Source organism: Aotus nancymaae, unplaced genomic scaffold (genome assembly GCF_030222135.1).
Source record: "Aotus nancymaae isolate 86718 unplaced genomic scaffold, 86718_ANA_hifiasm-v0.15.2.pri h1tg000064l_0, whole genome shotgun sequence".
Lineage (NCBI taxonomy): Eukaryota > Metazoa > Chordata > Mammalia > Primates > Aotidae > Aotus > Aotus nancymaae.
This window is the reverse complement of record NW_026988478.1, coordinates 1,507,576-1,534,469: the sequence shown is the minus strand read 5'-3', so window position 1 is coordinate 1,534,469 and position 26,894 is coordinate 1,507,576. Positions and strand designations below refer to the sequence as shown.

The following is a 26,894-nucleotide window of genomic DNA, read 5'->3' as shown; positions in this document are numbered from 1 at the left end:
GTGCTGGCCTCTTCCGGAAAAGGACTTGGGCAAGCCATGGGGCTCTGCCCTCAGGAAATGCAAGTTAGAGTGGGTAGAGACATTTAAAATAATTTTAAAAGTCCCGGAATCGTCAAAAATCAATGAAGTTGATATGTTGACACCTCTTGTCTGCTTTTAGCAACTGCTGAGCTTAGCACCTTGTGAGCAAGAATGGCTGGTTGAAATGGGATGGCTGTGTTTGCAGGAAGCCCCAGAGGCAAGCCACATCATTGATTACAGTGTTGATCTAAGGAGCTTTGCCCCAGGCACCAACACTGCTCATTAGAGCTCTGCTGGTCCCGCTGTAAAGATGGTGGCAGCTGCAGATGGAGAACTGGCTGCATCAGCACCCAGCGCATACATGTGAGTGCTGAACACAGGGAAAGCTGGCATAACCACTGAGCTCGGTTGCTGGGCATTTTTTTTTTTTTTTTTTTTTTTTTGAGACAGAGTTTCGCTCTTGTTACCCAGGCTGGAGTGCAATGGCGCGATCTCGGCTCACCGCAACCTCCGCCTCCTGGGTTCAGGCAATTCTCCTGCCTCAGCCTCCTGAGTAGCTGGGATTACAGGCATGCACCACCATGCCCAGCTAATTTTTTGTATTTTTAGTAGAGACGGGGTTTCACCTTGTTGACCAGGATGGTCTCGATCTCTTGACCTCGTGATCCACCTGCCTCGGCCTCCCAAAGTGCTGGGATTATAGGCGTGAGCCACCACGCCCGGCCGGTTGCTGGGCTTTTTAACCCTCTCCCTAATCATAAAAATCTCAAGCCCTCCTTTAGAGACTACACGACACACAAAACAGTGTTTGTACAACCTAAAATGACGAGGCTGAATATGCGTTGGCATTCCAGCCGCACTCCATCCCAGACCCTCACACTTCCTACTGCCTCCACCTCCGCTCCCTTTAAAAATCATACTGGACTGGCTAAAAATGGGCCCACCCCGCAAGCCTTAGGCTGTGAGAAGTGGGTTCTGCTGTAACTGGACAGCTGCATTCCCAAGAAGCCATGTGTTAGCAGAAATTGCTTTAAAAGTACAAATTGATTCACCTTCATGAGAAACCTTGTTTATCAAATAGTACATCAAAAATCAAATAGATTCAACAGGGGAAAGCGGCTAGGTGGTATATGGAGACTGAAATGACCCTTGTGTTTTCCTGCAGGATTCTGGTTGCTTAGACGGTTGGCTGGCTGGTTGGCTGGTTGGTTTTTTAGGTCTTGGTACAGCCACAAATATTACGCATCATGCATAGGTGCAGTTTTGGTTCCATCTGCACAACAGTGGTGCTATTTCTGGCCCTATCAGAACAAGTACACTTAGAGCAATAGCACTTAGCATTATTACCACCTGCACTAGCAGAGCAGCATGCAATGCCAACTGTCTGGTCTTCAGGCGCTGAGCTTTCACCAATTCTTGTGGAAGGAATTCCTGCACACCATCTATGGAGGAGGGAAGGATGGGCAGCATCAGGGTGGAAACTTTGCAGCCCACAGGGGCTGGAGCTCAGCTCAGCAGTGCTGCCGAAACTGCCTTGGAGGCTCAGGCAGGATAACGGGTGAGCCCCTCCCTTCAGATGGCCTGAGCCAGGCCCAGCAGGATCACAGAGCACATTCTCGCCACCAGGACAAGCAAACAGAAGTCCCCAGCTGTGTGCTGAGGCCCAGAACACTTAGAAGCAAATTATGTGCATATTTAGGAATCTTGCAAAAGCTAAACAGGATGCATACTGCTGAGCTTTTATTCTACAGGAGGGGGAGAAACAATATTTTCCTAACAGGTCAAGAGCATTGCTCAACATTTATTAAGCCAATTCCTGGAAACGCTGAGGTCGCTTACCCGGAACGCCGCTTTCCTCCACGGGCAGGCATGGCCCCCGCCATCCTCACCTGTCCGGTGGCCGCCATGGGGGCAACGGGCAACGTCACCGATCCAGGTATGTCTGAAGCCATTTCTGGAATTCAGCAAAGACAAGAGGTTTTGTCAATGCCGGAAAAGCCCAGTACCAGGCAAGAAAGTTGTCACGCGGTACCAGAAGGCCCACCTGCGTGGAGAGCCCAGGGACCCGCATCCACTCGGCCAGCATCAGCTATGCGGCTGGGCAAGTCTTTCCTCTTTCTCTGGAAAAGGGTATCTCTGGCAGTACTCACAGATTTACTGATTGGAACGGTGGTTAAAAAGAATTAGCACAGCTTAGCAGCTTTCGTAAGGGACTCCTGTCTCCTGGCCACCTGCAGGCAGGTAAGGTGTCCAGGAATCCAGGCAGCACAGCCAAACCCTGCGGGAAAGAACCAGCTGCTGGTAACCCAGATGGGGCACACTCCCCGAGAGGCAGTACCCTGCCGCAGCGCCCGCCGGTGCCCCTCCATTGCCCTAAGTTCATGTTCAAGCAGAAAGGCTGGTTGCCACGCCTACTCTGGACTCAGAAGCCCTGAGGATCTGAGCCCTGATTGGCCCCTCTCTTCTTGATCTAGGGTGTTACAAGCATCACTTCAGGGTACAGCGGGCCAGGCTAGGGCTTCCTGGATCTCCAGCGCTGGACCATTCTGGAATAAATATCAATTTAAAAAATAAGAAGGGCTGGAACTAAATGAGAGTACCTTTTCTGCACATCATGGCCGAGACATTATTTCTCATAAGCCAGACACTTTTGGAAGCTCATGAAGGTCATGTTACACATCCCTGATTTCAAAGAAACCACACTAAGAAGTCTCTCCTTCCTACTTAACGGAGAGCTCCTAAGCTCAGGCACGCTTTACTCAGACCATTCCATGACACAACAAATATTTCAAGAGGCCTCCGTGATTCTGTTTACTGTGCTTGAGGAGGGCTTCCACAGTGTTAGCTTTCCTCAGCTCAACTTTCACCCAGGGAAAGAAGGGAAGCAGCAATCTACAAAAACATTAAAAAGACGGATCAGGATACATAAGGAATCTGGGCCCTTCTTCGTGGAGAGAGATGCCAAGTGATGCTGCCAGTGCACACTTGGTGTAGGTTACTGCTCTGTTTCCTTTCAGCAGAAACCAGGGAGTCCTGTGACAGCTGACCCACAGTTACACCCCAAAACATTGTATGTTTAATAAACACATTTGAAGCTCAACTTGAACTATCCCACTCAAAACTCTTAAAGAAGAACTTTACAATACACAATACAATTTCACAATAAACAAAATCTAATTTAGTCACTCTGCTATGTTCACAAAACTTTGGGAATGATTACACTTGTTCTGTTTTGTTTTTTAAACCAAGGTACATATTGAAAAGTCCTCATGGGGAAAAAAATCCTCCTCTTAAAGGAATTCTTTCCCCTTTAGATAACTGAGTTTATGATGGCTAGATGGTATTAATAGCAATAACCCAACAACCTTATCATCTGCCTGCTTTGATAAAATATTTATATTTTTCTGAAATGGAGGCTAAAACGCAACGAGTCAATTATGTCGCCAAACTGAAGGGCAGAATCGCTGTTAGAGCAAACACAGATGACAATGAAAGTCACTACTTCCTAAAATAAGTTCCACAGAACAGCAGCCCCTTAAGATTCTCTAAGAAAAAGAGTTCCGTGGTCAAGTAAGTTAAGAAAAAAGCTGTAAACTTATCCCCTTTCTTATAGATTCCAACGTCCATTGAAAACATATTGAGAAGTCCTACCTATATAAAGAAGCTTGCTTAACTTTGGTTATCCCAGCAGATCATAAATGTCTCTAATTGTGGAAACTTTAAAAATGTATCACCTGCTCAGCTAATGTTCTAAGGAGCACAAGTTTTGGTATTTTAAAGCCATTACCTCGTTCCTGCCTTCGAGTTGAGGAAATTTCAGGCTGGACGAGACCTTATCCATTGTTGGTAATCCTAGGAAGGTTGTCATCCCTTCCTTTTCCAATCACCTGAATTTAATTTGGGGAAGATAAAAATGCCAGTAGTTTTAGCAATATAAGTCGCAAACAGTAAAGCTCCCAAAACCTTGGCTGGTGGGGCAAGGATGAGGAATACTGAAAAACCCAGTCCTTTCCTCTGATAGATGAAGGGAGCACGGCAAGGAGAGGTGAGGTGACCCGCGTGGGTGCCCACAAGTGACTTTTCTTTTTCTTGTCTTATTTCATGTCTAGTTTCTTTTGTTCATGTCCCATTTCATTGGCCAGAACTTTCAGAGCAATACTGAGTAAAAATGACCTATCATGGGTAAAAGAAAGTCACTACTTTGCAATCAAATATACCTGGTTTCAACTCACAACTCAGACACTTCCCAGCTATGAGTGACGGGGCTACGCTAGGTCAAAGTGTCAGCTGTGAAATGTTCCTAATATGTACCTCGAAGGGGCATTTAAAAAATTAACGGCCGGGCGTGGTGGCTCACACCTGTAATCCAAGCAGTTTGGGAAGCCAAGGTGGACAGATAACCTGAGGTCAGGAGTTTGAGACCAGCCTGACCAACACGGAGAAACCCTGTCTCTACTAAAAATACAAAATTAGCTAGGCATTGTGGCGCATGCCTGTAATCCCAGCTACTCAGGAAGCTGAGGCAGGAGAATCGAGCCAAAATTATGCCATTGCACTCCAGCCTGGACAACAGAGCGAAACTCCATCTAAAAAAAAATTTTTTTAATAAAAATTAAAATTAAGAACAAGGTATGTGATGAGCCTAACACTGTGCTTGGGGAAAAATCACTCAAGCAACAAGAATTAAAATGATCGTGATTATGCTGATGGTAAGCAATCTTGCTTGAGCCTTGCATTTAACTGGAATGAGCTGCCGGTTTAAGACATTCTTTCTGTTGTCAAGGAATCTGCTCCTATGCCTACTTTAAAAAGTTTATTTAAGGAATGGATGCCTCATCTTATCAAATGCTATTTTTGGTAACTAAGTGTTCTGGATACTAAGTAAGCCAAACAGAAAATGCAATCAATGAGACTAAAATTGACTTTAAAGATAAAATGTTTTCTCTAATGTTGATTTTTAGGAGCTGCCCTTAATAAATTCAAACAAAAGCTAAAAAAAAAAAAAAAAAGTCTCTCTCCTCTGTAATCTAGCTCTGTATCTCTAATGTGATCAGCCGTCAGCCTTCCCTGGAAAAGTGACTACCCGCTTCCCAAATCTGGCATCTTTTCTCTGTAACGTAAGTCCAAGCAAGCAAAGCTCTTGGGATGTCCGCCCAGAGAAGGTGGCTTAGGAAGGTCCCTGGCCAGGTTGGAGGTGAGAGTCCCAAAGACAGGGGACTGGTATCAATAGAGCAAAGAAAGCTAAACCTTAGATGAAGAGCAGCCCTGTAAGCCAGTTGCTGATCTGCTCCAGGGTTTCTGAATTTCACTCCAAGCAAAGAGCACTGACCACTGTCTAGGGAGAAAATCACACTTTGGATACCTCCGGTGACTGTGCAGCCACCGCCACACCCTGCAGTCAGGGGTGGACATGAGTAGAGCCTTCCCAGAGGAGAGAGCTCAGCAGCCCGTGTCAACAGGCTTAGAATATCCACGCACACTCCCCACTGCCCGGGACCTGACACAGACATAGCTTCTCCCTCGCTGTGATGGGAGATGAGAGGGAGGGTGTGTGTGTGTGTGATATGCACGGAAAAAAGACTAAAAGGCAGATAGAAATACACTATTAAACTTGGCTATTTCTGTTGTGAAAATTATAGGTGGGTTTTATTTTCTCCTAAGAGCTCTTCTTGTTTCTTTAAATATTCTAGTTTTTTCCCTCAATGCATGTGTTAATTTAATGCTAATTTAATGATATGCCAATTGATTGATCACAAATAGAAAAATATTTTTAAAGGGTTTCATGTGGAAGACACAGGAGAAAGTGTATATAACAGGTGAGAACTAGAAGCAATGAATGGATGAGACAGAGACAGGAAGATGAAGCCCTTTTTAAATAATAACTGTCCAGTAATAGGACGGATTGGCTTAAGAACAATGATACAATTTTACATAAAGTAAGATTTACGTTGGGTGCTAACTCTGCTCCTCCCGGCACTCTGCCATCTTCATTGCATAAGCTTTACATCCACCCTACGAGGTAAATACAAACTCGTCCTATTTTACAGATGAGGAAACTCAGCAGCAACCGGTCAGCCCTGTACCCTGTAACTTGGCTAGCGAAGGACAGAGCAGGCTGACACGTGTTCGGCCACCCACTGTGGGGTCCCTGTCCCTCGTGATGCCCAGGCGGAGGCCAGGTGGCTGGGCAGATCCTTCCCAGGGGCAGCAAGAGACATGCCAAGGCCGTGATTTTCAATCACAGGCCCAGATGAAAGTTCTATGGCACGTAGGACAGGTTCGTGCTTTGGGGTCACTCCATCTAGCCATGGGGTCCGTGGGGAAGCCACTGAACCTCGCTAAGCTTCAGACTCCTCCTCTAGAAGATCAGGAAAATACGTCACATGGTTATTGTGAGTATTAAGGAGAGCCAATTATTTATGATGTCTAGCAGAAGAAATATTCCTTCTCCTCTGCTACTTTCTCCAAAACAAAACGTCTTTCCAAGCAGATATTGTATGTGTATGTATGTGGGATCTTTATATAACCCTTGCACAAATTACTTAGCCTCTCTGTGCCTTGGTTTTCTATCTGCAAAATGGGGACAGCAATGCACCTCCTGGAGTGATGAGGATTAAAGAAGCTGATCGTTGTAAAGCACTTATGATGATGCCTGGCACGGCAGCAGCACATGTGAGGGTTCAACAAAAATACACAAACACATAGGTGCGAACACAACTCAATCATTTTGCTATGGTAAGGAGCCGCTCACCCCTATAATGTTGCTTTTCTGGTTCTAACTCACAGGAGTGCAAGAGAGGGAAGGGCAGGGTGGGCAGAAGGCCCTCCAGACTACTCAGCACCCCACTCATAACACTTTCCCTGCGTGAGGCTGTGGCCAGAGGCAGAAGGAGGAGCTGCAAAACCCTGGCAGCTCCACCTGTGCTGACCTCCAGCGGTCCCTCTACACAGAGTCCTGTGTCTACACCAGCTGGCAGGCCCGCCCAGATCTCAGGAAGGAGTGCAGACTCCGCCCAGTCCTCCCTACGCGGAGCCGAGTCCTGAACTGGGAGCCTGTACCCAGTCCATGCTGCATCGGTCTCCTCCAGCCTGACTCCCACCCATCTCCTCTCAGGGCTTCACACACCAACACACATGCCACACACCACTCACACACACATCAACACACAACCACTCACACACACCACACACCCCGACACACATCACTCACATCAACACCCAAACAGACCACTCACATCAACACACATACACAATACTCACACACACCCCACACACATCACTCACATCAACACACATACACAACATTCACACACCCCACACACCCGACACACATCACTCACATCAATACCCAAACACAGCACTCTCACACACTCCACGTCGACACACATACACAACAGTCACATACACCCCACCCCTCCACACCACTCTCAACACACATACATGACAGTCACACACCCCACACACCTTGCATACACCACTCACATCAACACACATACACACCACTCACATCAACACACACAGAACTCACACATTTCACACCCACACCCACACCACTCACATCAACACACATACACACCATTCACACACACTCATGCACATCAGTCACAGCAACACACACGCACACTATTCACACACACACCACACACACCAACACATCACACACCCCACACTCCCCCAACATTCACATCAACATACATACACACCATTCACATACATACCAACACACCACACACACAAATCACACACACACCACTCAACACATACACACCATTCATACACACACCATACACACCACTCACAAAAACACATACACAGCATTCACACACACCACACACACACCACTCATAACACACATGTACACCATTCACATACACACACACCACTCACATCAATGCACTTACACACACACCACTCACACACATCACACATCATTCACAAACACCACACACATTGCTCACACTCCACTCATATATACATCCCCACGCACACCACAAACCACACATGCACACACCAACATACCCACCATTCACATCAATAAACACACCACGCATACACCACACACATGCACCACTCACAGAAATCTCACCACACAAACCATTCAAACCAACGTACACACCACACACACATCACAAACACACATCACACTACTTATACACACACCACACATTACACTACTTAATTCACTACTTATACACACACCACACATCACACTACTTAAAACACACACCACACACATCACACTACTTATACACACACAAACACACACACACACCACTCACACACCCACACACACACCATACACACCACATACACTACAAACCACACATGAACACACCAACATACCCACCATTCACTCAATAAACACACCACGCATACACCACACACATGCACCACTCACAGAAATCTCACCACACAAACCATTCAAACCAACGTACACACCACACACACATCACAAACACACATCACACTACTTAAACACACACACACCACACACATCACACTACTTATACACACAAACACACACACACACCACTCACACACATCACACATCATTCACAAACACCACACACACTGCTCACACACCACTCATATACACACCCACACACACACCACACACACCACATACACTACAAACCACACATGAACACACCAACATACCCACTATTCACTCAATAAACACACCACGCATACACCACACACATGCACCACTCACAGAAATCTCACCACACAAACCATTCAAATGAACATACACACACACACCACAAACACACATCACACTACTTATACACACACCATAAACACACACACACACACACAAACCACACACACAGCCCACCCTGGAGTTGTGAGCAGTTCCAGGATGCTAGGAGCTTTGCCTGAGTGGGGAAGTATGCGCCTGAACTTGTCACAGCCCTGGGATCCCACAGCCCTACACACCCTTGGGAAGGAAACCCAGAGATCCCGGACAAGTCATCCATCCATCCCCTCTTGACGCCAGTCAGCCACGGGCAGCCAAGCAGCGCCTGGCAAGGAGCTCATGTGAAACGGGCGTGAAGAACAGGACCCTCACCTCGACTTCCCCAAGCAGCTGAAGGCTTTGCCACATTTGGAAAAGACAGGCGTCTGGTGCAGGACAGAAACATGAACGCATTCCATAACACACATCAAAACTCAAATCAATCTCAAAAACCAATGCCAAATTGTCCATTGCACAAGGAAAGTTTGGAATTGCGGCAAAGTAATCTGCTTCCCTTGGTGAAGCAAAACCACCGAGGAGCTCCCGGACCTTGCCGGTTCCTCACCCCCCATGCTCCCTTCCACCTTCTCTAGGCAGACTTTCGTCCGTCACCCAACTAGAGAGCTGCCATCACCACGAGGCCACTCTTGTGAAGGCAAACAGTGGCCATTCTGCCCCGACCTTCTCTGGGGGTGTGGCCCCCCTGCTCCATCTCAAGCATTTTCGTCTGGTTTTCCAGGCGCATGCCCTCCACCCCCTGCCTCCGGCCCCTCCTCCCAGGCCTCCTTTGCCAGCTCTTCGTCCTCTTCCAGACCTCAGGGCATCTCGTGCAGCCTCCTTTCCTATATGTCCTCCTAGGTGATCTCAGCCAGGCCCTGGCAGCAGCGCCGCCTCGGTTGCTGCTTCTCCAATCCACGAGCAAAGCCCTGCTGATGCCTCTGACAGGTGTCTCCATCTTCTGGGCTCTGCTGCTGGCCTGCCTCAGGACGCCCCTGGGTTCCTGCAGCCACTCTTGCCCTTCCCACTCATTCCATACTCGGAGGCCACGTCAGAAAAGGCCAGCCCTTGCCTCTGTCCTCTCAGACATTTTCTTTCCTTTTAGCCCAAACCCGGAGTTCCCTGCCATGATCCACCGGTTCCTGTGTGGCCAAGCCACTGACCACCTCTCCAGCCTACCTCTCTGGATTCAGCCACGCTGCCCTATCAGTTTCTTGAACACACTACGTTCCCTCCCACCCCAGGGCCTTTGCACATGCTATGTCCTCTGGCAAGAAAGCTCCCTTCCCTCTCTTCACCTCATTAATTCCTTACAGTCACTGAGATTTTGCTCTAATATCGCTTCTCAAGAAGGCCTGTCTCTGAACGACCCCTCCCCTACCCAGGCTAGGTCTGGTCCCTGGTGATTCATTCTGACTGTACCTGGCCTTCTCCTGGGAATGAATGAAGGTCACAGCAGTCCAGCTGAGAGGTGGCAAGGCGTGAATGATGGAACCGCAAGGAGGGCACGCCAGAGGAAAGAGATGATGTCACTGCCTCAAAATAGTGTATCGGCGTCAGATCCCCAAAAGGGAAAATTCTAAAAAACCTTGGTCACCTGATCCTCCTACACTGTATGGGGCAAAAAAATTCTAGAGACAGAAGAAAAATATGATTGGGCTGGTTGCATATTTACAACTGCCATGCCACACATGCTCAAGACATGAGGACTTCTGCAGCAAAGTAGAGGCACGAGTGCTCACGCGTTCCACAGTTCACTGACTCAGGGGTCACACGTTCAGTAGCAGCCTACTTCCAGCTCTGGCTTCATCACTATTTGACTCAGTTTCTCAACTAAGACATGGAGCTCATCAGAACATTCTTTCCATTTTCAGAAGTTGCTGAAAGGAAATGGTCTCTGTTTCAATTCTAAGCAGCATTTGCAAAGCTCTTCTTTTGAGCCAGGGCTGTGCTAGATGCTGAATGATGGTCAGAGATGAAGGACCCAATCGTGCCTCTGACAAGTTCAGTCTTGAGTGTGATGGAGGCACAGAGCCCAGTAATTTCACACTGAGAGATGCACGCCGCAAGGGATACTAGATACGGCGTGGTGGGGACGGCCAGGAGGATCTGAGAAGGCTTCCTGGTGGACACCACCCCTGTGCTAACCTGGCACGGACTGCAGAAATGCTCTCGGAGGAGCAAAGTACGACAGGAAAGATGCCATTTCCCAAAAGCGTTCCTTTGACTGCTCCAGAATTTCTGAGCATATTCATTTAGCCCCCTCTGAGGGATATGCCTTCCTGTTCATTTCCAGTCCCTGGAGCTCTCTGGCCTCTTATCCCCACTGCAACTCCCTACACATGAGAGTTACTCCCCCACTCTAATGCGAGCCTCTCGTCTAGGTCTCTGCCCAAGATCCCTGATCATCACCAATGGCAGATGCACAAACAGAAATATCTGTATTCGCGGCAGTCTGACTCCAAATGCTAATATCCCCCCGGGAAATTGTTTCCCATTCACACAGAGGGGAAATGACTGCCTGCTCTTACACAAAGTTGGAATGAGGTTTGGAGCTCATTTAAAAATCAGTACAAGCTAAAGATTTTGTAAGGTTCACCAAACACAGAAAGCGTATCTGGCTTAGAATGCACATCCAGTTTCAGCCTATCCCACATTTCAGAGGCAGGCATACCGTGTCGAATTCCTATAATACAGTGCAGGCAGCGAAAACCTGGGAAAAAACGTGGAACTTGAGAGCATCACAGATGAAAGGAACAGGAGGAAATGGACAGAAAAAAGACACCTTGCTCTCCGCACTATCTCACGTGAATCCAAGTAAGAAAAATATCCCCTGATCTTCACATTGGGACAAATCAATTACATGCAAACTTCCACAACATGACAACATACAATATTTTAATGACGATTCAAATAAACGGAAAACCAAAGGCTCTTTCCATGGGTGGGAGGGGGTGAGGGCAGGAAACTAACCAAAGAAAAACACTCTTCCCAGTATTCCTCTCTCTTAGAACAATTCTCTTCCCAGAAAGCACATCAAATGCCACAGCCCTACCTTTTCAGAGGGATTAAACAGAGGTCTTTCTTCCTTGTGACCAACGCCTTCTTAGGAGAATCTGTTATCCGTGTAGAAGGAATGTCAGCAACCTCTGGGAGGAAATGTAGCCGCATTTGTATTCTGCTCAGAAAATGTCATCACAGATCTGTTTACCTTAACTGTGGACCATGATTCAGCCGTGACAACTGTCTTGCATACTGATCAATTTATTTGCAGCGAAATTTCTAGCATTAACTGCTTAGGTTCTGAAAAATCGGTTACTTGGTTTTCCTGTGCAACCGTAACAAATGCACATTTGAAAAATCTAGACTGTTATCCAAAAATTTCAGTGAGAGATCATAAAGGATTTTTCTTGAAGTACAAGCAAGGGAGGGTCCCTCATACTTCTGAATGAAGACAGGGCGCATGATTCCCAAAGGACCTCCATGGGGTGGGATTTTTAGAGTAGAACGACAGAAAAAAATCATTAGACCGCGAGTCAGAGAACTCTTGACGGCAGAGCCTTGCTGGGCTTTATCCAGCTGTGAGATCCTCTATAAGACATTCTTTTCTGATTGGCAGGCTGGGCCAGGGTCTCTGCAATAGAGAAGAGGATGGCCACTAAAGCCGGGAAAGCAAGAAGAGGCCGGGTCCTGCCTCCTCTGGCTGGTGCTTCCAACCTGGATGCTAAGTCCTTGCTGCCTGCCTGAGCCCCTTTTACCAGGCAGGCAGGTTTTGGCATTAGGGAACTGGAGCGAGTCATAAGGCAGCCTGGGGGAAGTGCCCTCCCACCTCGGCTAACAGTGTTGGCTTCAGCAGAGTCCTGGCTCTCCTCTGGAACAGGGGCGCTGCACTACAGCACACGGCAGTGTCAGCCCCCATGTTCCCACCAGTGTCCGAACCCACCGACTCCAGCTTCCCTCTCCACCTGCTGGCTGAAGTCCCTTAATATCTGTGCTGAATTTTATAAAAGGGGTAAAAATAAAACAGACCAGCAAGAAGGTGGGTAACCAGTAATTCCAAAGGAAGAAGAGTAGGGAGATTACTGTAGAGGTTATGATTCTGGAGCACGACAACAAGGATGAGTGACCCATTCAACCTGCCCCACTCTGTGCGAGCCGAGCCACAGGTGTAACAGCAATGAGGCATCCACCCACAACTTGTCTCATGCTTGAGTCAGACCTAAAAGCCGCAGACCATCAGAACAAAGTGTGTGTCATCAACCACACAGAAGCTACCCCAGATCATCTGGGTTGGAAAGCCTGGTGTACGTCAGTGGACTGGACATCCATGATGAAGGCTTAGAAGGACTCTCAGCCAAAACCTAGCCTGCCGGGTCCGCAGTCTGGGGAATCAGAAACCCCGTGCAGGGAAGACCCTGCAGGAGAAAGGGCAAGGCATGGGCTGCTGGTGGGAGAGTGTGCAGGAGGGCTCGACGCCCTGATTCTCCACATTCAAAAATATCCGAAAGAACCATGGGATGGTGAAGGGTTCACTGACGAGGCCCTGCCAGTGAGACACAATTTGGAGAGTCCTTGAGGCAGAAGGAGGGATCAGACTGTCTTCAGATACCTGAGAGACCGTCCTGCATAGAAGGGAAGAGGCCAGTTCTCAATGACTGCAGAGGCCTCTTCACAGTGGCAAAGGATATGAAAGGCAGGGTGAAAAAATGAATGACTAAGATGCATGTTGACTGTCCAAAGGCAGCTGGAAGTTGAACAGAAACCAAATGAACTAACAAGTCCGACATAAAGAGAAAAGCTCACAAATTATGGAATACTCCTCAATAAAAATTACTCAGCCTTTAAATGTCATGATTTCAAAGATAACGTTACAGGAAAACGCTAAGAGTAAGTTCACAGAGCAGGATACAAAATCTTATATGCAAACGTATTTATCAGGGATCCATCAAAGTTCAGCTTCAGCCACACTATTTCCCCGAAACCCATCATTTGGCCACGGCTTCTAAATGAATACCTTGGCCTTTGAAAGGACAAAGAGTCAAATACCTATTGTGAGATCATTTCTGGCATCCCTGAACTTGTGCATGATCGATGACCTTACAATACTCAGGTCACCATCGTCTCTACATCTACAGCATACCAACATCAATACCACAAACAAGGCACGCCACATGAACTCATTGCAAGTCTGCATACTCACTTTCAAATGTAAGCCTGCACTCTAGATGTCCTCAGGTTAAAAAGCTCCCTGTATGTATGACATATTTTGAACTCTCCCAGTCAGATGGTGTATAAATATAAATATTATTCCAAGTACAAAATGTGCAATAATCCTTGGCCATATCGTAAAAGATATTAATTTTATATACAAAATAGAAGTGCAAATCAATTATTAAAAACTTTATCAGAGAGTTAGATGTAAAAGGAAGTGAAGAAATAATACAAATATTAAGAGCCAACCCTTTGGGAGGCCAAGACAGGCGGATCACGAGGTCAGGAGTTCGAGAGCAGTCTGGCTAACATAGTAAAACCCTATCTCTGCTAAAAATACAAAAGATTAGCTGGGTGTGGTGGTGTGTGCCTGTATTCCCAGCTACTCAGGAGGCTGAGGCAGGAGAATCCCGGGAACCTGGGAGGTGGAGGCTGCAGTGAGCTGAGACCGTGCCATTGCACTCTAGCCTGGGCAACAGTGTGAGACTCCAACTCAAAAAAAAAAAAAAAGAGAGGCAGCACACTTGCTTGCTACTTTTACAAAGACTGTCATATTCTTTCTGAGCCAAGATATAGACAAAACCATAAATACTACTAACAAAACAGAATAAAGGAAATTATTAGCATATATTATAAATCACGTTTTTGTGGAATTGTTTGGTATACTGGCCTTCACAACAATGGATTTTAAATTCCTGTTTCTGTTTAGACCATGCATCTTTCAAGAAAAAGTCTTATTTGGAATCCTTCATATCTTGTAAGGATAAATTAATTGTCAACTTTATCAACTGTGCTACCTCAAAAATTCACAAGGGAAAAACACCTCTCCTATGACAACATAACGTCTATTGTAAATCATCACAGTCCAGACCTGATTCACAAAACCAAACGGATCTCATCCTCCCACCAAACTCAGCTGCAAACAAATGTCTATATTCACAACGTCTATATCATAAATTGAAGCATGGTGAACAGAGTATCTAGCAGGGGGCAAGGTCCAGATAGGACTGTCGCTGACTTAGAATTTAACTTTACAAGGTGAGGAATCCTAATAAATAACAGTAACATAAGAACAATACCTATTTTTGTTAGAAGGTCATATTTTCATTCAATGATTCAGCTTCAGCCTCAATCAAAGCCAAACATAGATGCTTGACCATTCAGCATTAAGGAAAACTGAATTAACTCAACGTACCTCTAGTCTTTGTACATCCAGACAGTGAGAGAGACAGAGAGAGAGAGACAGAGAGAGAGAGAGAGAGAGAGAGAGAGTGTGTGTGTGTTGAGGTAAATACATTAAAAAAGGGAACAAAGCTAACATGGGATTTTTACAGCCCACTTATCATTTTCTATTTTCTCTGTGTTTTAAACACTTAGAATACAATGCTCTTATGATCAGGAAGCAATGTGCAAGTGATGTAATCGAAGGTAAGTGAAACGTGGGGCTCCGTGGGCAGGCTGCCTGGAAACAGAACACAGAGCTGGGGGAGAAGAACAGAAGCCGGCAGTTGTGAAATGGTGTAGCCACCTCGAGCTGAGCAAACTTCCCTACAAGGATGGGACAGGGGTGGTGAAGCGGGAAAAGGCAGAAATCAAAGCTGAAATAGCTACTGAGTTCCAGAGAGCTGGCAGGTCCTGAGCAAGCTCAAATCCGTACAGCAACGCTGTGAAAGAAGCATCATTTTCACCATGTCCTGGGTGTGATCATATTCAGGGTTTTCTCATTAGTACAGTAGTAAATGTGCACAGTAAACAATCTGAAATATTCAGGAAAAAGTAAAAACCAGGAGATAAGGCCACACAAGAGGAGAAGAGACAAAAATGGGATACGAGAGATGAGGGTGAGACGCTGGGTAAGAAGATATTGGAAGATGATTTATTCAAGGTGGGGGAGAGAGACACTGCCACCAGCTCTGAAGTCGGGGCAAGGGGTAACAGTGGCCTGGCAAGCAGAGGGATTGAGTGAAGGCCCACGTCGCTCCACAAAGGGTGGACTGAGCTTATTCCACGGCACAGTACAAGGCCCGGAATGAATGTACAGAAAGGAAAGACGGAGCCCATCGAGATGAGAAAAGGACCAGCAAACAGCCAGGGACGAGCTGTGTGAAAAGTGACACGGCAGGTAAACCCAGAGAGCTCTGGGAACCAGCGTCGTCAACCAGCACAAACCAGGAGTGACAATCAGTGGGACGGGTCCAGAAGGCTGTGGAGGAGGCAGTAAGTGGGTGGATTCTGAACACGGTTTAACCAGGAAGTAACTGACAAGGTGAGTCAGCTTGAGTCCTGCCTGCTGGGCTCACAGATACGCCGGCCTTGTCAATTATCCAAAACCCACACCTTTGAAGGAGAGTGGGACAAACGCTAAACCCGACAGCATGCAGAGACGTTAAAATCCCGGGCACAAACGAAGACTGTCCACATGAGGAGGGACACGTGCGCCTTCTCCACGTGGACCTGACTGTTGGTCCAGCCGCAATGAAAGCAGCTACCACCCTTCTCGGTGCCAGGGCCCACACAGATCATGAAGCAAACCCAGCCCCCACCAGGATACCAGACGGTTAATCACTGGGAGGATGTGGGTGACCTGGGACTATCACTGCCTAATTTAGACAGCGTACAGTGACCCGCACTTCCCGTACATTTAACTCATACCCTACGGAGGTGGCGCCATGATGCAGACACCTGAACGGACGTGGTAACGCAACACAATGTGGTTATTCACTCAGCAAATCAATCCCTCACTTGCTGAGTGTGTGTTTCTGCTTCCCCAGGTAGGAGAGGCTCCCCGACTATTCATTTGCCGTATGGAATCACCACACCTTTCAACGATGACCACGCTTTCCTTGTCGCCATGTTTGAGACTGAGTGGGCCCCACAGAATGGCGTTTCCGGAAGCCTTGGTGACTGCTCGATCCCAGCTGCCGTACCTGCTAGCATCCTGAAACTCAGCAAGAACAGAGCCCAGACCTCATAAGATGTTGAGACTTCACCTACAGCTGCCACACCCAGGCTAATGAAGCATCAATCCAAGACGAAGGGGCCCATCCCTGAGTCTGCAGGTAAAGGCGGGTGGGAAAAGCTGAATAATAAGGGGAGCTGTGCAGGGAGGGGAAAGGATGAAGGAGGTGGAAGATGGGCCATAGCAAGTGGAGGCTTCCTGTGCAGTTTGCTGAAGACAGCGTGCTCACAATTGCACACGGGCATGGCATCGTAGCTGGGACGCGGTAGCCATTCAACACATTGTTTTTTCCTTTTTCTCCCCATGTCTCTTCAAATTCCTTTTACCATCAACACATATTTTTTACACAGAGGAATAAGTGAGTCAATGAATGGATAAATTTTGCTCTGAATCTGAGTGCTCCCCTAAGAGGCACATACAAGGTTATCGGGTGCAAAATCAATGCCAGGTGATGCACGACCGTTTCAAAGCTGTCTCTGGAGCCCACACACCTCTCACTTCTAAGCCGGTCATGGCCTTGGACTGCATATCCTTAGTACCGCCTGCTCCTGTGAACGGAGAGCGGGAGGGAACCTGGCCTCTGAGCCAGAGGCATGTGGCGGGTTATGGGGTCAGCACGGGAGATGGCTGCTGTTTGGATCGGGAGGCAAATGGTTCTATGGGAAGGGGTGGGAAGGGGAGGACCAGGGCCCCGGATGAAAGAAAGCCAGTTCAAAGGCCGGGGCAGCCTCCGCTCAGCAGCAACAGACCTTGCTGCTTCTGAAACAGGGACTGACCCAATAACTTCTTCTCAGGGGAAGTTACTATGCCCGGAATCCTGGAGGCTCAGGGTTCTTCAAAAGTGAGAACCAAAAAAAGGGAATGGTACTCTCCACTGCCAGCCTCCGCCACCCAGACGGAAAGAGAGCCTCAGGCGGAGCTGGCATCCATGGAGGGGTGATGAGGTGTCCTGCTGGATGAAGGATGGATGAAGGCAGGCAGAGGCCAGGAGGTGTGTGGCCAGGCAGCCCGATGGCAGTGCTGGTTGTTGACTGTGTCTGCAGACACCAAGGGACTGGGGGCTTCCTGGACACCAGGCCTCAGTGAGTGTGGAGAATAGGACAGGCAACCAAGGGCAGGAGGGGCAAGTGACCCAGACATCCCAGTGGTTTACCCACAGGGAAGGATCCAGGGCTGCCTCTCAGGAGCAGGATTTGGAAAACATAAAAGGAGAAGCTGGCCTTGAACAGCCCCCATGCTGTATCCATCTTCCGCCCACCTGTGCCCAGGACCTCAGAAAGACTCAGGAAAAACTTCTATGAAAGTAGCACTTCTTCCCTATCTTAACCAGAGCTCCTGGCTTCATCCATTTCAATCTATTATCGCGCTCCTGGACATGCCCTGTCCTCTTCCTTCTCTCTTCCACTCCCCCTCCTCTGCCTCTCCCCCGCTCCCACCTCTCCCTGTCTACCTGTCCCCTCTCTTCCTCCACTCACTTGCCGATTTTCTCTTGATCTCTCACTCCATCTCTTACTCTGTTCCCACTCCTTTGACCCCTCTGGGCACCCCTAATTCCTACCAATGCTGTCCCTCCCCAACAAACAGCACAGACGAGCTCACACTCACACCTTCACACAAACGCTTTCTTTCCTTGGTCTCCCTTCTCCAGCTTTGTCACGCTGGACTTTGCTTCCGGCTTCAAGCTTCCAGGCGCAGCCACACGCTCCTTACTGTTTGACTCTATGTGAAGATGAATGGCAATGAAGCAAACGTGCATGAGAAAGACATGCAGCAAAGGCAATTCTGTTACTCTCAAGTCCACGGACGCCCAGTGTGACATAGGAGCACTTCCTGCTCAGGAAATCTTGTGAAATCACAAAGGTTGGGACTCAGTAAATAATACCCAAAACCAAGGCTTCAGAAGCGTCCTCAGAAGAAAAATGTATTTCTCTGGTCTTCTCTTGCCCTCCTGTCTCTCAGTCCTATTCTCCCCTGAGGCTAGCTAGACACAGACACTAGAATCCCTCTGCCCCTGGGCAGGGCATGGAAACCAGAAGGCTTTTTCCCCAAAGCCAACCATAAAGCTTAAAAATGTCACTCTAACTTTCCTTCTGCCTGCCTGTGCAAAAACTGGCCATAAAGAAACTAAACTATCTGCCCTACTTTGTTTGACTGTAGGTCATAAGATCATAAGACCCCCATTCCAGAGAGGGTCCTGCGTCATACTCAGAAGGAAGGAATGCGTGGTCAGCAAGGCCAAGAACAATCTCGACAGACAGGCCTTGCTGGGTTTCCCCACTCCGTCTATTGCCATGGATCATGCCCTTTTTATCCAGTCCTATTTCTACATGGCTATCCATACTTGTTGAACCTAAGCATAAAAATGGACAATTTCCCCTGCATCTTCGGGTCCTTCTGAAGACGCTCATATACACATTAATAAAATTTGTATGCCTTTTCTCCAATTAATCTGCCTTCTGTGAGCTGATTTTTCAGCAAACCTTCAGAAAATGAAGAGGCAGCTTTCCCTTTGCCCCTCCAATAACAAAATGATATCTCATTCTTTAAATAAAATTATTTCAATAAAATTCCTTTTCTAGGCCGTAATCTCAGCACTTTGGGAGGCTGAGGCGGGGGCAGGTGGATCACCTGTGGCCAGGAGGTCGAGACCAGCCTGCCAACATGGTGAAACCCTGTTTCTACTAAAAATACAAAAATTAGCCGGGCGTGATGGTGCACACCCATAGTCCCAGCTACTCAGGAGGCTGAGGCAGGAGAATCGCTTGAACCTGGGAGGCAGACGTCGCAGTGAGCCAAGGTTGCACCACTGCACTCCATCCTGGGCAACAGAGCAAGACACAGTCTCAAAAAATAAAATAAAATAAAATGCCTTTTATAAAAAGGAAAAAAAATGTGGGCATACCCTCTGTTTACACAACAAATTGATTAAGGAAATCACATATCCTTCCACAGATCTAAAATCCCCTTTAAGAGGTTTTATGAAACAAAGTAGTTTCCTTGTTGAATATATTCCTTGATGAATATATTCATCCATCATTCACCAAAAAAACGTTTTGTGTTAAATTTTAAACCGTGAATTACTCTACAAATAGAAAATATATGCAAAACAGTAAAAATGTTTACATGCAAGGCATTAAAATCTGTTTTCTTTTCAAAGCAGTTAAGGTGTTGTTTTTATGCTATTTGGTACTATAAACCAAATGGGACGGTCCTCGATGTCTTAATTTATGCTTGGGACCCCAATACTTGAAGATGGGGGGGCATGAGCTTCTGGAGAAGAAAGAGGCTGTGGGATCTCCTAGCACAGGAGGCTGAGCGTGATGGTGAGACCACGCCTTCTGGTTATAGAGGAGGACAAGCTCTCTGTTCACGGGAGCATCGCTGTGTTTCTCAGAGGCCACCACCCAAGTAGAAGACCCACCTCCACCAGCACCAGCTAAGCCACAGGTCGGCAAGCTTTTCCTAGGAAGGATCAGAGAGTAAGTATTTCAGGCTTTGAAGGCCATAAGGTCTGTGCGGCAACTACTCAATGCTGCAGTTACGGTAGGAAAGCAACCACAGACACAGTCTATAAATGGGTAGGAGTGGTTGTGTTTCAATGTATGAGCACTGAGACTTGAATCTGAAATGCTTTCCACATGTCACAGAATATTCTTTTGGTGTTTTTTTTCATCCATTAAAAAATGTAAAAATTATTCTCAGTTCATGGGCCATACAAAAACAGGAGGCAGGGCCGATGCAGCCCATCAGCCATAATTTGCCAACCTCTGAGCTAAGCGTCAGGTCCCAGAAGATTCAGGAAGAAGTGAGAAATCTTCTACCTCTAATTCAGCTGATTTGATGGGCAAGACACTGCCTTCCCCCCACCCCCGTGCCCCAGAGACGCAGGGCTGGTACAGGTGCACCATTTCATCAAAGTCCACACCCTCCAGAGAGCAGCAGTTGAACGGGAAACAGACGCTGCATTTTTACCTATTGACAGTAGCCCCTTCATCTTTGCAGCTGAGCTTTCAGGAGACATCAATTCTCCATGGAGAAAAACCCTCACGAGGACCACGGCCAGTTCCATCAGGCCATTTAGGCCGACCTACCTGAGCTTGTGCGGCAGGAAAAGGAGGAGCGGCCCTGGGCAGCAACCCCCGAATGGCCGGTTGCTTCCAAGAGCTACTTCAGCTGCTCGGCTTCCTGCTGGGTGGTCCCCACCGGGAGGTCCTGAGAGAGGGCTTCAGCCACCTGGGGGTCTTTGAGGAAGCACCAGAGGGACAAAGCCCACCCTCAGCACCAAAAGGGAGAGAGCTGAGGATCACGTGTTAAGCAGTGGCGAGACCTGCAGCAGCAGCAGCTGGGTGAGTGGGGACAACAACCGGGAGCCTGGAAAACAGCCAGACAGGAGGCAGAGATGGGCGCCACGCACTGAGAAAGGAGTTTCCTGCCCAGGAGGTCCAAGGGAAGAACAGACGATCACAAGAGGAAGGTGGGCCTGTCTGTAAGAACTCCCGTTCACCGACTTCAGACTGTCTCCCGGCCACTCCCCTACTCCAACCCATCCTGGAATGGCTTCGGCCCTGGAGATAGGACAGGCTCAAAGGAGGCCATGGAGCCCTCTGTGCCCTCTTCAGGACCCTGAAGGGAAGCCTCGTTGTTACTGGAAAAGGAGCAAAAGGATTTCAGAGGGAAGTGGTTGGCTGGAGCAAGGTCAGGAAAGGACCCGTGCTGTGGGGTGGGAGGGGGTGGATCTGGTCTGGCCATAACCTGGGCATGGCAGGAACAATGACTACAAACGCCCTATATACCACTGCCATCATCCCAGCCATGCCCTGCATGGAAGAGCACTAGGCCCTCGAGAAGAACATGCAGAGAGGACAGAGCGGGCGTGCTGTTCACAAGGCCCCAGGCTGCCGGCCTCCCCGAGAAAATGTAAGGTTCAGGATTCTGGTTTTGTTGCTGTCTTTGTTTTGGGGGGACTGGTTAGTGGTGGCAGGTGGCTTCAGGGGTACATGTAAGTACCTGAGTGGTGTCCAATGCTCCACGGGGGGACCATGACATTGAATTCCGGGAAGGATACAAATGAACATGGGCAGACTGACGGCTGCTGGGAAAAAAATCTGGGACAGAATCTGGGGAGGGAGAGTGCATGATTCATCGCTGTGTACACGCCTGCCCAGAACACGGCCCACCCAGCACAGAGCAGGTGCAGGGCAAGATCACAGATTAGTCCATTAAGGGAAGATCAGTGCTGGATTTGCACGTCTGTGCCCACTGCTGGCCCGGCGTGCTGCCCAACCGCTGTCAAGGTTCTGTGTATTGTGGAAGAGAGGACGGGAAATTATGTTCCTTCACTTCCCAATTCTGATTACTTCTCTGTCACTAAAGTAAAAAAGACCGCTAGAGCAGAGAAAAACCCTGAGGTCACAACCAACATCTTTGAAGAATCAGGCGGAATCCAGTCCTTCAGAGACACAAGAGTGAAAGTGCAGAGAAGCCAGCACAGAGGGCCTGAGGCAATTTACAGCTCCACTGAGACTGGACAGTCAGCATCTACAGTGGCTTTGGGCTCTGTTCCTTCGGGAAGGTTCCTCCTAGCCCTGGGCTATCCCAACAGGGAACACACCCAAGGAGCTTCCAGGATAGGAGGAACTTTGACTTAGGAGCTTTGCTATGGTTTCGATGGTCTGGTTTGATCCTATAAATGACACACAGATGATCTTCCTGTTTTCCCATGAGGTGAAACTAACTCTGGAGTCTGGAGGAAGTGGCCAGCTGTGTGTGGAGAACAGGTGAGAGGGGAGGCCGGGTGGACCTGGGAATCTCAGACACACAGCCATGTGGCCTGTTGCATCCAGCACAGAGCAAGCCCAGGAACGCACAGTTACAGCTGCGGTGTCAAGTCAGAGGACCTAGGAAGCTCCGGGTGGCACCAGGAAGTGAGTGCTCATCCTCAGGAGAAGACCTAGAGCGACCTAGGGAAGCCTTCTGAAAGGACAAACAGATCCTGGTGACCGCCGGTGGGGCCTCAAGGACAGGCACTTCCATCCCCAGGCTGCCCTGCTGTTATTTCTGGGTGACGGTGAGGCCCCAGGGATGGGACTGCTGAAGGAGAGAAGAATGGGGAGAAGGAGGAGGTGCCTGGTGGGGTCCCAGGGTCTCTGCCGCTTCCCAGGACGGAAGGGCAGTCGTGACATCTGGTGGTGCAGAGCTTAGCTGGGCAGGGGCTCTGTCAGTGGGCGGGCTCTTTTCCTCAAACCAACCAATCCTCCACCTCTCCAGACAACTGCATCCCCTACAATCAGATTCAATTCTGACACTAACTACCTGGAGTAGACATCGATCCCCACAGGTTACGGGCTCAGTCCCACACGCCTGCCCCACTTCAGACACCAGTCACATGTCCGGGCCTCCTACACGTCTCACCAACCGGCTACAAATTGGAGGTTCCCATAACTCCCCTTCTTGGGTTTGACAATTTGCTATATCAGCTCACAGAGCGACTACAATTACCAGTGTCATATAAAAACTACAACGCTGGAACAGCCCAAGGAAGACATGCACAGGGCAGGCCACCGCGGGGTGGGGCGGGTGGAGCCTCCATGCCATCTCCAGGCGCCCCACCTTGCCAGCGCCTCCATGTGTTCACCAACTGGGAGGTTCCCTAAATCCCATCATTTAGGGGTTTTTATGTAGGCTCACTATGAAGGCATGAGTGATTAAATCACTGGCCACTAGCTTGATCTCTAGCTCCGTTCCCCTTGTCAGAGGTCAGGGGGTGGGGCTGAAAGTTTCAACCGTCTAATCCTGCACAGAGCGTGGCCCAGCCCCTTGTTGAAGCCGTCTAGGGGCTCCAGCCACAAGTCATCTCATTAATATACAAAAGACACTCTTATCACTCCAGAGATTCCAAGGGTTTTAGGGGCTGTTTGTTAGCAAACAGGTGAAGACCAAATATATATTTCTTATTATCACATCAGGAACTTTAAGCAGTATTAGGCCATACCATTCCTTTGTTCAGAAAAGCTGCATCAGTCGAGCTATTTTCTTCTGCCTTTTATTTTAAAAGGGGACTTGGAATGCAGAAAGGATATTCTAATCAGCATCTCCCGATGACATATAATGTATCAGATAGCTCCCACATCTTTTCCAATCCACTTCCTGGCAGGAAGCATGTGTCGAATGAACATTGAGGAGTCAGTTCATTACACATCGTGAAATTATATTTGTCTATTTCTAGATCCAGAGACCAGACATGGATATGAGCAGATGACAATAAAAGTTGGGAGTTGTATATTAAAGGAGTAATATTTGCTTTTAACCAACAGTGGTTCTCTGTTACCTTCAGAATCCTCTTCGTCTCCCCTCCAGACAAGAGCAGAATTCACTCCTTTTAAATTGAAAAAGTCTGCGTCAAAAGAATCCTGTGCCAGGGACTTGGAAGACCAGCTTAAAGTCTCAGTTCTACCAGATCCTCCTCCCTTGTGACCTTGGCCCTCCTTCAGAGAGTTTCTACATTTATCAAGTGAGCACACTTCAGTGGACAGTGGTTTCAAGCAAACGAGGTAACTCCTGCACAACTGCTGTGTAAGGCTTGGCACAGCCCTGAGGAGAAGAACGCAGGCAGAAGAGCCGAGACCACATCCATGTTCCTCACTTGCTAGTCCATGAAACTGGGTAACAGTCTGACTCCTCTCCACCTGTAAATTATGCACCACACATACCCATGCCTCATGAGGTAATGTCCAAGGCGTCTCTGTAAGGTCAAACTTGCAATGGACACACGCGTACTGATCGTACTGTTGGGAAATTTCCCTAGATCCCTCTGGGTCTGCGCATCTACGTGGTCAGGGTGAACGATCCCACAGTGCTGCCTCTTTCAGGACTGGAAGAAGGCACCTAAATCTTGGCCCTCTGGGCCGCACAGAATCTTCCACTCATTCATTCAGTGAGTACCATTTTTATTGTGCAAAGAGCAGTGGTGTTTAAGGCACTGCAAGAAGCCCACAGATACCTGCAATAGACAAATAGACAACTTCCCCTCCACATTATCCAGCTGAGCTGATGAGCGGGTGATTCTGACAGTGAACGCTGGAGAAGACAGTGGGGGGCAGAGACCCCTCAGGGCTGGAGTCAGACAGGCCCAAGGAAACCAGGCCAGATGCAGATGGTATTCCCTCTGATGACAGATCCATGGACAAGGAAGAACTGTCACAGAGGCAGATTTTGAAGAGTGGCAGAAGATTCGCCAAGAGCTGGGACTGTCTAAATGTAGAAAACATTGCTCTGTAAACTATAGAGTTGTATGCCCCTAGAAATATACCAAGCAAGGCCTGGGTGAGCATCAGGGTTGGCTTTATAGTAAGGATTCCCGCTGACTACAGGGTTAAAATAAATGACCCATATCTTTCAAGAGTGTGTGATTCTGTCAACTTCAGCGAATTCTTGGCATATGTGTACCTAGAGATTTCACAGTTAACCTCACACTCTATATTCTAAAACTGAACTTAATTTTTTTCTCCCCAAACCATTTGGCAACTTCACATCCAGGTTCTCCAGCAGAACCTTCCTTCTTTTGATGTTTTGAGGTTCAGAACTCCCATTTCCCTTTCACAAAGGTTTTCTGGACACCTCTCTTGTATATTAGATACCATGCCGAGAACTGCGTTCATGCTCAAAATGGAGTAGGGCATTCCAATACAGGATTCATTTAAGCTGTGAATGAAGAAACAATCTTGAAATGCGCCTCAACAGAGAGGCAGATAGGAGACAGAAAACTCCTGTGGGTAAGTCTCAGCAGAACAACCCCACCTGCAGAGCCCCAGCCTCAGGGCTCAGGTCCTCCTGCTGACGCCCTTCTTGATTCTGTCTTTTCTTGCCTTTCGCCAGAATGTATGACCTATTGCTCCAAACATGGGTCATTACAATATCATCTAACAAAAAGTATTTTGTGCTGGTGGTAGGGACTGAATCGTGTCCACACAAAATTCATATGTTGAAGTCCTAATCCCCAAGGTGGCAATATTTGGAAATGAGGCCTTTGGAAGATAATAAGGTTTATATGAAGTCATGAATGAGTGTGGGGTTGGTTCTGCTGAGACTTACCCACAGGATTTTTTTTTTTTTTGTCAATAAACCAAAGAAAAATTAGTGATGCAGTAAGAATACAACCACTTTGACTTTCACCCACAGGTACATGTTTTTATTTGATGATGACAGACAAAAGCATGCCATAATAAAACCAATTGGGCCATGGGCCATGCTGCTGCCATGGCTGGACGGGGAGAGCACTCAGAGAGAGGCGACGCCCAACTGAGGAGCAGCCCATGGAGGGAGGGGCCCGGCTTTGCCACTTTGTTATCCTGCCAAAGTGGCCCAATATCTTGGATGAGGACATCTTCCCAATAAAAATGGGAATGAAACGTCACAAAATAAAAGCTCATGGGAGTGGTGTGCAAACCAGATGAAGTCACTGAAACCTGTGACAGAAAAGTACCTTGCCAACAAGGCACAGCATCTGTTTACTGCCTGTCCTGTCCCGTCTCCCTTCTGGGGACAACACAGAGGACCTTGCCGGAGGAAACTTCCCTCTCTCCCCCGCAGTCCCAGTGGCCCAGGTAAGTCTGACCCCATGAGGGTTCCTGGAGGGTATACATGCCCAGATCTGGTCAGTCACAGCATGGTGTTCCCTGGCAACAGGGCCTGGTTCAGGAATATCATGCAGGGCTATTCTCCCTAAGACCCCTGCCGGAGTTTCCATTGGTAAGATCAACTGGGCCCCCAACTGGGTGGAAGCTGCCTGAGAATAAAACCAACGCAAGGTGGGGAAAGCTAAGGGACCAAGAGGAGGGGAAACAGTGCCTTAAGTAAGTGCTAGCACCCTTGGGTCTTCACTTGAAGCCAAACGCTCGCCTGGATATCCTAGTTTTATGATAATTCCTTTATGGGTTGTCTAAGCTAGTTTGAACTGGGCTGTCTGTCTTT

The 26,894-nt window shown here is 48.0% G+C and overlaps 1 protein-coding gene across 16 annotated transcripts in view; it reads right to left on the bottom strand.

The window, feature by feature from the left end:
* The window catches only part of ARNT2 (aryl hydrocarbon receptor nuclear translocator 2), a 185,419-nt gene that overhangs the window by 141,804 nt on the left and 16,721 nt on the right, over positions 1-26,894 (bottom strand). For 6 of the 16 annotated variants that reach the window (XM_021674377.2, XM_021674379.2, XM_021674387.2 and 3 more), the window contains exons 1-2: positions 9,092-9,179; positions 1,861-1,975 (exon numbers count right to left, since the gene is read on the bottom strand). In XM_021674377.2, the coding sequence (XP_021530052.2) occupies positions 1,861-1,975; positions 9,092-9,164 (188 nt within the window). In that variant the 5' untranslated portion in view covers positions 9,165-9,179. Of the gene's footprint in view, positions 1-1,860; positions 1,976-2,065; positions 2,150-2,171; positions 2,273-9,091; positions 9,180-9,572; positions 10,035-10,177; positions 10,460-11,810; positions 12,118-26,894 lie in introns of those variants that run through there. The other 10 variants (XM_064366132.1, XM_021674386.2, XM_021674380.2 and 7 more) reach the window with 7 other exon arrangements.